General features: G+C 41.8%; 1 protein-coding gene across 4 annotated transcripts in view; it reads right to left on the minus strand.

Moving 5' to 3' along the window:
* The window catches only part of RARG (retinoic acid receptor gamma), a 170,269-nt gene that overhangs the window by 86,094 nt on the left and 70,044 nt on the right, over positions 1 to 14,131 (minus strand). For all 4 annotated transcript variants that reach the window (XM_039330519.1, XM_039330517.1, XM_039330518.1 and 1 more), the window contains exon 2: positions 3,979 to 4,319. In XM_039330519.1, the coding sequence (XP_039186453.1) occupies positions 3,979 to 4,153 (175 nt within the window). In that variant the 5' untranslated portion in view covers positions 4,154 to 4,319. The remainder of the gene's footprint in view (positions 1 to 3,978; positions 4,320 to 14,131) is intronic.

Consider the following 14,131-nt stretch of genomic DNA (forward strand, 5'->3'; position numbering starts at 1 on the left):
GTATTTTCTGACTGTTTTGTATTTACAGCTGGCAAGGACTAAATTTTACCAGCTTCAATTTTGTGGCTTAGCACTCCCTAAATGATAAGCTATTGCTTTTCATCAACGCACTGAAAACTTGCACTGCAGCTTATGAAAGATGCATATTTGCACTTTTCCTGAGGATTCTCTTGTAAAGTTTTGGAAGTTTGATTAGGATGGGATGCAAAGTAAATTTTGAACCATAGTCAAAATATCCACAACTGTAATAATCAGTTTCTTAAAACCTAAAATGCTCTACCTAATTAAAGAAAACCTCTCCTACTTTCTTAGATTAGTATAACAAGTCCTGCTGGTTTGTGGCAGCTCTTTCTATGGTCACCAAATGTTCAGGATCTTAGTGCTGTGGTGCTGTGGCTGTAGAATTCTCTCCATTTAAGATGTTACTAAATCAGTCTCTCTCTCTCTAGGTCTTGGGAATAAGTCTTCTTTTAGGAAATACTTGGAATGCTACAAGTCGTCTTTGAATTATGACCAGAATTAGTGATCTTTCGAAGTTACAACAGACTATCAGAACTTCAAATAACTTGGGGTTATTTACAATTGGGATTCGAAGTTCTGATAGTCAGTCCCCTGCTCACCTGTGGTCACATGACCAAATTTTAGACTCTCGACAATATGACTGCATTTACAGCTGTTTGCAGTGTCCTGAAATCACATAACCACATTTTACAATGGTTTTGCCAAAACCCAGAATTTACTTCTGGTTTTTGGCAAAATCACACCTATAGAGTACTATTGGTTTGCTTAATAACCATGGCGGTCACTTAACTGCCACACAGAAAAAAGATCACATGACCGACTCATTTTACGACCTTTACAATGCATGACCATGTGGTCAGGTTCCATTATGATCGTTAAGTCGAGGACTACCTGTAATATCCAATTTTACAATGGGTTTAAAGCATCACATTTTGAAAAATAAATTGGTGCTTATTTTGGAATCCATTTGATGTAAAAAACAAAATACAGAGCAGGAAGTAACTGAATAACAGCATTTTGAAAGTATATTTGAGATAGATCTAGGAGTGGGGACACATGTGAAAATTGGGATATTAGCAGAAGATAAACTTTGGAATAGTAATGATAAATGCATTTTACCAAACCTATATATGCCAACAGGCAGATTTGAGGGCAAAGCCTGTTTGTGCAAAATAGTACACATGTGCCATGCTGGAAAAAGCTCATTGCAGAAAGAAACTTCTTCCTCAGGTAAGTACAGTATGACTAAACCAAGCAGAAATCTGAATATGGCTCAAGTCACATGAATTCAGATGATGCCCCCTGGCGGATAAACTACCGGTATAGAGATACACTTGGAGAATCTGGAAGTGGGGGTCGCAGCATGAGCTGCAGTTGGCAGAGCCGATGATGCAATGAAGGTTCCAGTTTAACAAAGACAGAAGCATTGCTGGGAAAGAAACACAGATCAAAGCTTCAACATTCCATGAATGGACCCCCCCCCCAAAAAATGGTGCAGTGGACTCCAAGAGAAAGGGAAGAGGGGGCTATTTTAATAAAAATTCACGCCCCATTCAGGAGAGCCCTAGGCTCACAACTACGAAGTGCATAGATATGCAGTGAACTGGAGGTATGGATGACTGACAGCCCTTCAGCGTGGGGACGCTGCTTTGGCGTGTTGAAACCTGCACATGAGAAAGCACAAAGGGTTCCCATTGCTGCACTGGCAGATGGGAAGCATGCAACCAAGCAGAGCCCAGAGGTCTGGCACAGAGCCTGGGCACACCTTGGGGTGGATAAAGGCAGAGAAGTCAGGACATGCCCCAAAGCGTGGAGAACGCAGTACGATAACCAGGAGGAACCTGGGCCCAATTTCTTGGTATCCCAGGTCAAGAGTGTTACGGCACAAGCAAAGCACAATAAATGCATGCACACACAATGAAAGGCACTTCCACTCAACTTTCTCTTGTAGACTCCTCAGGGAAATCAGAAGGGAGCAATTCCCAAAGATGATGCAATCTCCAAATAGTGATTCATCCCAAAATGAAGACTAGGTAGGTTTCTACCCCACCTTATGTGAGTCTTTTCACAAAGAACTTCTTCACACCTACTTCCAAATCAAGGGTATTGTGTAAGCTAATAAGCTAATTACTGAATAAGCCAATTCAGTCCACCCATAATTAATTTCCTCTAAAATATCGATATAATGCAATTCTTTTCTATACCCATATATACATCTCGTAGCGTCTTGATAAATAAACCTTTCCCCCAGTGGTGGGATTCAAATATATGAACAACTGGTTCTCTGTGCAGATGCTGCTTCCGGAAGTCCATTCTGGGCCTGGGCAACAAAAAATTAGCTACCGGTTCTGCCAGAGTGGTGCGAACTGGCTGAATCCCACCATTGCTTTCCCCCTTATTTTCAAGATAACCAAATGATGCCACATGTAGCAATAATTCTTTTTAAAAATAGTCCATGAAATGTTCTGAGATAAAAGTCCAGTGTTCAGTGGCTTTGTCCAAGTCAAATCTATGTACCCAAGGAGTTTCCAGGAACAGAGTGGGATTTGGCTTAATTAGCTGCCAAAATGCAAATTTGGGACAGAAACATTTCTGAAACCAGGCAAACTTTGGAAGTTGGTGGGTATATGTGGAGTTTCGACAACATGCTGTCGTGGGTCTGGCCTGTTCACAGTGACGGTGAAAAGCTTCCATGTTTTACAAATGATTCTCTCCATCCCTTCGGGACGTTTCATCTCTCCACAGCTACCTTAACTTTTTCTGGGGAGACAGGCATGCTTCTGTACAAAATGCTAAGCTTCCACCACCACCACCTTTGCTTTTTAAGAATCCTCAGGAACTCCACAGGTAGTCCTTGACTTACAACCATCCGAAGTTACAATGGCACTGAGGGGGGAGGAAAGCAACCATTTTTCACACTTATGACCGTTGCAGCACCCCCATGGTCATGTGATTTACATTCGGATGCTTGACTACTGAATCACATTTATGACAGTTGCAGCGTCCTGGAGTCATGTGATCCCCTTTTGTGACCCATCTGACTGAATCTGTTTCTATTCTGCTCCCTGATTGCTTTGGCAACACGTTGATTACTGAAGAACTTGAAGATTGTCACAGTGTATAGCAATGTGTGGAACAGAAAGCCATCAACTTGTAATTAGATTTCATGAACTCCGTTTCATGAACTCCGTTCAGATAAAATCTGAAATCCTCGTCAGTAATACAGCTAATATATTCAAATCTCAGGCTCATCATCTTCCTCTGCTTAACTAAAAATTTTCCAGAATAAGAAGATCCTGGTATTGCATCATGTTGTTCCTAAAGGTCATACTTCCTGTGGAAATCTCCCCCAAATCAGTACAGTGATTTTGCTATACTTGTAGGAATCACTCTTTTAGATTCTGAAGTACTGAGTCCAAACTTCTGAACAAGAGAAAGGTGAAATGTAATGGCCCCTAATACAGTGCTGGTGTAATTGAAATGTCACACATTTGAGAAAGTGAGTGGGCTGAACCAAGTTTCTGGCTCAAAATATTGATTTATAGCAATCTTCCCTATCTTTATGCATTGAATTGCAAGACCCATCACCCCAGCAAAATGAAATGTGCTGGCTGTGGATGATCAGTGTTATAATCCAAAACGGCTGGAAAATGCCAGGGTATGAGGAGATGCATTCACAAACTACTCACAAACATTTAGCCTATGCAGTTTAATGCTTGATTGTTTGCTATGACTAGTATCATGGAGAGAAACAACTTAAAAGCAGAAATAAATCCATACCCAACAACCTCTCTCTCATTGCATTATGTCCCACGTGGACAGCACTCAAACCAAATTTGCCCACAACACTGGAAAGGGTTTTGAGTCCTGATGGTCCTTAGGGTCTGGAATCAATACCCCAACTGCACCCAGCCCCGTGCCAACTTGCCCGTCACCACTTCCTTTCAAGGGACTTACACAGTGATGCCATTTCCTTCGGCAGGTCCGTAGGGTAGCTCCGGAAGTAACCTCCATTGGTGAGCACCTCGAAATGTGGGTTAGGGAAAGGGAAGGGGTATACAGCAGGGGGAAAGCCATTTACATGAGCCAGAGGAGTCCCACCAGAGCAGCCTCTCTCCTTGTTTACAGCCATGACTGAGAATAGGACAGTCAATGCGTGAGAAAATGAAAAACTCCTCTTAAGAAAGCTGATTGGTGCTGACAGTGCTCCAGGCAGATGGTCCCATGACTGTGGCCTTCGCAAGTATCCCGTTCAAAAGGAGAAGGCCATTCCTCTCCTGTCTCCTTCTGACGCAGTCCTGGAAAGGAATGAATTGACATTATTAGTATTCTGCTGTAGAGAAAACAGCCCACTCCCAGCACTATTTCTCTATTGCCACCCAGGATGGTCACAAGGAAGAAACAGAAATTGGGAAACACCTGCAAAAAAACTAACTAACTAACTAACTAACTAACTAACAAACCATGAGGTAGAAAAAGAACTCATCCCCTCCTCCACCACCCACCCCCAGTTTCTGTCTGGGTTTTAGCCTTTTTGACATTGTCGCCAACTTTTATTCTTAGTTTTTATTGTACTTTCTTTTTTTACTTGTGAGCCATCCAGAATCTTTGAGAGGCACACAAATTTAAAAAATAAATATGTATCAGACAGGTGCCTTCACCTCATTCTTAACTGCTAGGGACCAGAGAAGCAGGGACAGGAAAAAAAGTTTTATTGTGGAAATATAAGAAATGAGCAGAGAAAGGTGACAATATTTGGCACCTGCTGCAGTACACGATAGGGCTTGACAGAGCAAGGATAAATTAGTCAAAAGGAGAAAAAACATTTCCCAGGGGAACCCCACTGACCTACAGAACAAAATAAACAAAATGCAGCCAGCAAAACTATTCAGGAAAAAAACCCTCTCCTCCACCAGCTCCCACCCCTTAGGAAATCAATATTTCTAAATAGTGTCTACCCAGCCTTCTCCATCTTGGTGTACTATATCTCAGGGAGACTGTAACTCCCCCAAGATATTAGTCATACTGGTTGAGGATGATAATTGTTGTAATTAACACATTTGAAAGGAACCAGGTTGCAGAAGGCTGGTCTATTTTGGAAAAGCTCTGCAGATTTTCATACAGAAACTTTTCTAGCATGAAGTAGAGATGGACTCCTGAACTTTGTATATGAAAACCTTGGGTCTACCATAGAAGTGCAGAGAATACTCCTCAATCAAATCTTTCTCCACACTTTCTAATATAGAAAAGTGAATATTCCAAAAGTGGTTTTCCAAAAGGCAACTGGACTTCCTTGGTTTTTTCTTTGAAAACATTTCACTTCTCATCTGAGAAGTGGATCTTTAATTCTAACTGATTGGTGGGGAATGGAAGGATTTATGATGTTTCCAAAGGGGGGGGGGAGAGAGTCTAGTTGCCTTTTGGAGAAGCACCTATGGAAAAACCATGACCTGGATGATTGAGAATCTCCAAACACAAAAGGGAATACCATACTTTATAGCACAGGTGTCAAACTCGCTGCATCACGTGATATGTCATGACGTATCGTGACTTTTTTGCATTGCCAGAGCTGGGGTGGGCACGGCCTCTGTATGATGCAACTGGCCCGTGAGCCAGTTTTATAGTATTCTGTAATTGTGGAGGCAAAACCTGTCCCTTGTTATTGAAACTGAACAGGCCATCTTTTAGAGCAGAGGTGGTGAACAATGGCCCCTTCATGAATTGTGGACTTCAACTCCCAGAATTCCTGAGCCTGGCTGGATGGCTCAGGAATTCTGGGTGTTGAACTCCACAACTCATAAAAGGGCCATCGTTCCCCACCCATTTTAGAGAATCTAACTCATGGACACTCATGTGATTCTCTCTTTCGTAGACCCTAGTGTTATACTGTGATTTTCTCAGAGGTGTTATCTTGCCAGTTCAATTCAGTTTGCAGGACCTGGATTGTTTGTGATGGAAGGTGGTTTGGCAGGAAGATTGGAAGTTCCAGTGGAGATCAGAGATGACCTGGCCATTCTTGAGAATAGTGGGAAGATGATGGAAACATTCTGAGTACTTCAGAGAGGTACATAAGCTGGTGTCAACTGCAGGTTAGGAAAATGGAGGGGTGTGTGTATGTCTGAGCTGGCTATTGTTTAAACACTAATAATCTCCTCTGCCTGCCTACTGTAATATGAAGATGTTTTAAATAATGAAAAGCAATGACACTATTACCTATTTTATAATGATTTTCTCACACATACCACTTAAAATGCCAAAGTGCATCGACAGATACACAAGAAGGCAAATTAGACTGACTATCCTGCTAAGAGCTTTTTCACTTTACAGGTAGTCCTTGACTTATGATCACAATTGAGCCCAACATTTCTGTTGCTAAGTGAGACATTTTTAAGTGAGTTTTGTTCCATTTTACAACCTTTCTTGCCACAGTTGTTAAGTGAATCACTGCAGTTATTAAGTTAGATACATGGTTCTTAATCTGGCTTCCCCCACTGAGTTTGCTTGTCAGAAGATCACAAAAGGTGATCACATGACCGTGGGACACTGCAACCGTCATAAATATGATTCAGTTGCCAAGCCTCTGGATTTTTACCATTTTGGCCATGGGGATGCTGCAACAATCGTAAGTGTGAAAAACATAAGTCACTTTTTCAGTGCCATTGTGACTTCAGTCACTAAAGGAATTGTTGTAAGTTGAGGAATATCTGTATATAGTTCTCTTAAGCAGGTGGTCTGCTTAAAGCATTTTCTTCACAGACTGAATAAAGCTGCAAGATGTATCTGACTGAACTTTTAAGTAGAATCCAAGGCTTCTGATGTGAAAATGGGAGTGGGGGAAGCTCTTTCTTCCCTAGAAATGAATAGCTTCAGGGAGTTTAAAGTTTTGAAAGTCCCTTCCCAAGAGATTTTGAGAACAGACCAATTAGAAGAAGGCCTACCAAGGCAAAAGAAAGAAATAGGTATTATATGCCTAGAAAAACTAGAAGGTTTGTAACAGGAATGGATCCTATGTTGTGGCTGAGGGGCACACTTCATATTTGGAGAGAGATAGTCAAGTTTGTGATGAATTTAAATGAGTGAAATAGTGATCTTCACAGATATGAACTACACAGAGGCAGGACCAAGAAAATTTTGGGGAAGCAGGTTGGTTTTTAAAAACAATTATGCCAAGCCTTTTTTAGGACTTAAGTTACACATTTTATGGCAAGAAATGATCACACTGATTTTGATAAGTATATATAGAGGCTCTAGGAATAAGTATTTAAAATACCCTGATCTCTGGTAGCTCACTCTAGTTGTACCAAGGGGGGGGGGAGAGAGAAATCTGTCTTGCTTCTTATTTGTAATCAGCAGTGTGAGACACAATGAGCTTTAGCAGAGTAAACTCTTGATGCTACTTATCTCCACTCCAGTCAAAGTTTTATTGGCTTAAGGTTTTTTTTTTTGGGGGGGGGGATGCTCTTAAGGGCATAGGCAAAAGGCCAGGTTTTTTTTTTTTAAAGTAAACAATTTTTTAAAAGTACTACAGTAGGGAAAGAAGTTAGACACACAAATACTGTGATTAATTTCCAAAATAAGAATTGTTGGTGCTGAAGCTTATCCACCCTGCCCCCCTCCTCATCCTGGTTTTGAGAATACAGTCCCAAATCCAAGGAACTGGTGAAAACTGGTTAGCATTGTTCTGTGATAAGGCAAAAGTACTCAGTACATGAGCAAGGGCACTCACTGCTTCCTGTTTTTCAAGATCAGAATTGCCTGCTAGAAAAGGAACATGCAAAAATTATCCTGCAGAGATTGGGTAACTTTGTCATCAATTGAGTAAATGAGCATATAGTATTTCTGAAGGATAAAACACAAGTCAATCTCAAGATTTTTCCTCCAGAAAAAGAATCAAATCATCTACACTATCACCCTCACAGAGATGCAAGCTAGTAAAAAAAAACAACTCTCCTTCAAATGGAGATCGAGATAGACATATTCCAGTTTTCTTTGGTTTAATACCACTCCACCATATAGAGATCCCCTCAGTGACCAGATTTATATACTGGCAATATTAGTTCTTTGTTTTAAAAGTCTTCCTTCCCAAGACAACATAATGTCTCTTTTCATTCGGAGCCAGACACATTCTCAGATTTAGCCCCAATCCACAGATGCGGATTTGAACTACTGGGTCTGTTCGCTGCCTGATTCTGCAGCAGAAAGATTGCCTCTTTAAGTGTGTTCTCTCTCTCTCTCTCTCTCTCTCTCTCTCTCTCTCTCTCTGTGTGTGTGTGTGTGTGTGTGTGTTGGCTCTTGAACCACTTCCAAAAACAGGCGAGGGTTTTTTGGTTTTGCTGATGTTGTTCTTTCTTCTTCTTTGGGTGCTTTTTACCATATGATTTAAATCAAGAGTCATTTCAGGTTCCCAGATAAATGAAGCTTATGTTCTTGCTGCCAGCCCTTGGCTGGGGCTGTACCACCCTGGGGGTAGAAAGTGAGCTCACATCTTCCACATGGAATCCAACACCACAGGCCTAATTTACAACAGCCCAAGCAGCGCCTTTTCCTGCCGATTCGGAGGAGGCGCTGCTTTTCCGAACCTACCCCCTGCCACCCCCAATCCATAACTCACTCTTCACCTTCCTCTCCCCCCCCCCGCTTCTTATACTCCCGGCCTCTGAATGGGCTTGCAAGCGCAACAGCACACACAAGCGCGCACTCGCGCACAACTCCTCTCCCAGCTGCTCCGAGCTTTTGTGCCCCTGCTCCGTCTTTGCATCCTCCTCCTCCCTCCCCCTGTCAGCCCCGTCTTTCATTTTTCTTCTCCCAAATGAATGGCGTTCCACCCAAGAGTGAGGCCAATTTGAGGGGGTTTACGCAGCGCAATACCAGAGGCAAGGCGTACATTGCCTCAATCATCTTTCTCTCCTATATTGCCGTGGGACAGGGGGGTGGGGGCGCAGAGAAATACCCTACCGCCGTGTAACTTCGGCGCCGCGGGCTTTCCTCACAGCAGTGTCCCCTCATTCTGTCATCTAGCCAAAACCCCACCTCTTGCCCACCGCTCAGACTCATTTCTGGCTCGAGCCCTTTTCGCTGCTCCAGCCAAATCTGCCCACGAGGACCGGGGGATGGGGGGGGGGCACCACTTGCGCTCGGCCCCTTTAAAACTGCAAAGGCTCGGCTTGACTCCGCACCGCCCCCCCCCGCTCCTCCCCAGTCCCCGCTGCCGTCGATTCTGCCAAGTGCCCTGAGCGGCTAAAGCCACGAGATTTCAAGCGAGCAGCTAACTTAAAGGCTTCATTTCCGTAAACTTTTCCATATGTGAGGGCCTCTCTTGAAGCTCGTGTTCCAAAAATAAACGCGCCGTCAGGCTGAGGTATCCAAGCGCACGGAAACCGGGAAAGAAACCCACTGAGAGAAAACAGCACGAGGTCCTTTGCCAGCAAGCTTTGGGGCACAGTTGCCTCCTGGCGCGGTGGAAAAGTGGAGGCGGCGGAGAGAAAAAGAGGGTTACAGAAGGGCATGTTTTCCAATGGCAGCAATGTCAAGAAAACCAAGGCGAGGCTCTTGCCTGTCTCTCATCTCCGTACAGAGTTCAGCTTAATTCCAGGCATGCACTGGACTCCCGTGCCGTTAGCGGGAGCCCGGCGTTTTAACTGCCCCAACCGTGGAGGGGAATGTGAGGGTCACCCGGCGGTCACTCTAAGGGGGTTCTTTCTTTTGGGGGGAAGAGATCCCGCCCAGAGGCGCTGAAATCCATATATTCTCTGGGTTCCTGAATTCTTCCTAGCCCTTATGAACAAAGAAGCACGTATTTCTGCATTTCTGTAGTGTGGAGAGGGGGCACGTTTCTAAGAAATCAGTTCTGTTTAAAAGCTTAAAGAATATATATTAAAAATACATAGGGAACAGCTGATATAATAGCTCAGAGCCCCGTGGAGCCATCTCAGTGAAAGACTTTTTGTATTACTGAGTTCTCCGTGGCACTGTCTCGCACTCACATAAGGAGACGGCTAGTCTCTGTCTGTGAAGAGCTTACAGTTATTTCAAAAGAAGGTTCAACTTAAGCAGGGCAGCAGCCTGTACTCTAGCATTCATTTCACACTAACCTCAAAATGACACCCTGCAGTAACACATTTGTCTAATAGCCTTTATTTTTTTGGTAAAATAGCAATTCTCCTCATTCCCCCTTCCCAGCACCTTTCTTATTCTTCTTTCATATGAACCAAATTTCTATTTCCTTCACGTTTTTCCCAAACATATGCTTTCCGCAGAAAATCCAAATAACCGCATCTTAACAGGAGAAGAAAAAGTGTGGAAGCAAATACAAAAAATGTACTGGATACCTAGCTTTTCTGCTAGTGTGGAAGAAGCCTGAGGTTGTGCAGAGAAAAGCAAAAAAAAAAAAAAAAAAAAAAAAAAGCTGGAAATAGTATTTATATAAAGATACGCCTATTGTGACATTTGTATGATCAGAAGACTTAAAAGGGATTTTTGGGTTTTTTTTTTTTTTTTTGCAAGGTCAACCTGGTTAGTTAGAAGATAAAGTCAGTTCCAGCATAGAATCCCACATTCTGGGCATGAAGGAAGTCAGAAATGGATTTATGGGTGCCTAAACTAAAAGAATGGTTCTTAGAAGCTATAATTCAAGGGGAGGGAATCAAAGAAAAATATTCAAGATTCATGACGATCTTTATGCTTCTTGAAGCTCTCTTCTATGGCAATTTAAAAGATGAAGTTCACATTTTCTTATCATAAGTGCCTGCATCAGCATGATTTATGCCTTCTGCTAATACCACTTTCCCCAAGCTGTGGAAGCTTTCCTCAATATGTGTTGAGCTACTCCTCCCATTATTTCTAGCCAGTACAGCTGAAAAGGCTATCAGGCTAGGGAAGAGGAATGAACTCTGCTGCATTCAGTATTGTATAGAAGAAGAAAAAAACCCTGTCATAAATGGATCCCTGAGAATTAGTTTTATAGGCACCTCTGCTTCACAACCAAAATTAACATGTCTGTGCATTGTTCATGATCTCTGACTGCCAAACTTCCCAGAGGCTGCTTGCCATAACCCGTCTTCCAACAAGATCTCCAAAGTGCTTTCAAACTGTTTTGGATAAAATCTTCCTGGAGGGAAAATGACCCAGTTTCATTCTCCGCTCTGGGTTATTTGAGTCTCTCAAGAAGTTGCAAATATGGTGCAGCTAAAGAACTATTTATAAACCTACACTAGTTTAAGACACATTTTCCCCATAGTATCACAGTTTCTGAAGAGGGCATAGCAAGAGGGTTGGCTAACAATCTGTACAGCAGTTTCTCAGCACCATCGCAAATGAAAATTCCATGCTACTATATGCTTCAAATATCAATAGTCCCAAATGTGCAGAGGCCAAAACATAGATAACCTCTTTTTCTAATTAACTAAGTAGAATATTGGGAGGGGGGAGTTCCATGAAACCTGAGTGGACAGTTCCACAGTTTTCCTGTGAGATGTCAAGTTCTTTAAAAAAAAATGCAAGTGTTTTTAGATGATCCAGTCATTGTTTATCAGGAGCTTAGAGACAGAGTAGCAAAATATGTGTTAAACCCGGGTTTCTAATCCTACCAAGCAGAGCAGGTTGAATCTATTTAATATGTTCAAACAAAACTATCTTGTAGTTTTGAATCTTGTATCAGCTTTCTGGTCTCACAATTTTGGTCTCACAATTTTCTTTTGATAATTAGTAGACTAAAAGTGGCTTCCTCAACCTGTGCCTTTTCAGATGTGCCAAAATACAGCACCATCATTTCTATCCAGCAGGTCTTAGACTTCATGTCCTGTCCTAGCAGACCAGAAAACTCTTTGACTTGACACTTTGAACCCCACTTGCAACACCTTTTTTCCACCCTTGCTAGTACCTTTATCTCATCACTATGTGTGAAACAGATTTAAGTCACTGTTAATATAATTTTTCTCCTTATTCCAACACAGTCCAAGGGCAGCCCTAAAGTGTATAATATCTTAGGCTTTATCACCTATACCTTGGAAGGACATCATATGACTGCAGGGTCTGGCAACAAACACAATCAATGCATAATAGGGATTGGCAATGGAGATAGCAAATTTCATGCCAATACAGTTTTCAACAGAGTTAACCCAAGAGTGAAAAGGCCCATGTTTCAAATTAAAACTAAACATTGGAATTTGCCCCTCTTACTCCTTCTTTGTTTACCATGTCCACCAGTATGTCTACCTTCTGCTCCACAGTCCAAACTATTATCCCAAAGTTTATTTATTAAATTTATATGCATGTGGCAACTCTGCTCTCCATTCTCCATACACTGTGGCTGATCCCAAAACAACTGCTATTACTACACCAGATTGGCTAACTGGAATACCTCAGAATAATAATTCACATATGCTTATTTAATCTGGTTGCTCCTAATTTTTAGTTGCTGCGTGCTGGTATTACAGCTTCAAGAAAGTGAGGCTCTTTCATGCAAAAATGAATCCTTCTGTAGTTATAATAACAATAATCCATAGCTATAATCTGCTTTCCTCTCCAAAGCATTCTGGCAGTCACAGTTACTAAGGGAACATTGAGTACGTACATAATATTCCTAACTTCCATTTAAAAAAACTTCCATTCCTAAATTTTCCTTTGCTGTCAATAGTGTCTTTGGAGTGGTCAGAATCTGAGAGGTGAGGAAAAAAATAAGTTGTATCAAGAAGTGAGGAAAGAAATAGAGGTGGGAGATTGGATCTGAATTTGGACCGAAGCCACCCAATTAGCTCTGATGGCTTTTAAAGCAGTTCCAATCAGGAAAAAAACTCTCTCCCTCTCCCTATCTGTCTATCTGTCTGTGTGTGTATTTATGTGTGTGCAGTGGTGGGATTCAGCCAGTGGTGGGATTCAAATATGTGAACAACCGGTTCTCTGTGTGGATGTCGCTTTCAGAAGTCCATTCTGGGCCTGGGCAACAAAAAATTAGCTACCAGTTCTGCCGAAGTGGTGCGAACTGGCTGAATGTCCATTCTGGGCCTGGGCAACAAAAAATTAGTTACCGGTTCTACTGAAGTGGTGGGAACTGGCTGAATCCCACCACTGGATTCAGCCAGTTCGCACCACTTCAGCAGAACCGGTAGCTAATTTTTTGTTGCCCAGGCCCAGAATGGACTTCCAGAAGCAGCATCCACCCAGAGAACCAGTTGTTCACATATTTGAATCCCACGACTATGTTTGTGTATCCATTTTACTTAAAGAAATGGAGTGAGTAGTCTAGAGGAGAAGGAAATAACACAATGACAGGAATGTGTGAAAGATTGAGTTGGTATACAGTATAGTGGGCAGTGGTTACGTTAAAAGGTATTTATAAGAAATATACAAATATTATCAAGGAAATGACTACTCAGGGCCAAGGCACTGAAATCGTCTGGCACTAAACTGCCATGGTTTGTATTTTCCATAGACTTCGGTGCCCATAATGGAATGAGTTCTCTGTGTTCTTTTTAAACTTCATTTTCCCCTCCAGAACAAATAAAAATAAATAATATTCTGCTTCTTTGTAAACACAGATCTGGCAAAAGACTTTCAAGGGGAAAAGTAACCATTTGCTCTCTTTCTGGTTAAAAACTGGATGCTAAAAGAAGAGAATTTATTTTAAAAAAGATTTCAGCCTGTCCCTAGAAACATATGTTAGTTTCCATTTAAGAACTGAGCCATGGTATATTGCCAACCAGAAAAGCTGAGCCAGGTTCCTCAAATCATAATATTAGGACAACAGAAATTCTTTAACTATAATTTCTGGACCATCAGGTTATAAAGAGGTCATGCCTGGGAGCATTATTTTTCTAACTTTGCGATAAGAAATTATCCTGGCAGCTACGTTATTTATAATGGAAGATCAGCTATTGAACATAGCTATCTGAACTGAACTTGCTGTTTGTCAATTGTTTTGTAATTCTCCTTTTTCACCTCACTTTCTATAATAAACTTCATCTCAGTTACTTCAGTAATATAGAATAGGAATGGAACTAAAAAATATTCCTGCCTTGATCATCAGATCAGTACTGTATGTAGTTTTTCCTGCTCAAAACCTTAGAATTCTAAGTCTCCTGCAGTACATAAAAATTAACATAATAATTTCAAG

Source organism: Crotalus tigris, unplaced genomic scaffold (assembly GCF_016545835.1).
Source record: "Crotalus tigris isolate CLP2741 ecotype Arizona unplaced genomic scaffold, ASM1654583v1 scf7180000024429.2167931701:2281839, whole genome shotgun sequence".
NCBI lineage: Eukaryota > Metazoa > Chordata > Lepidosauria > Squamata > Viperidae > Crotalus > Crotalus tigris.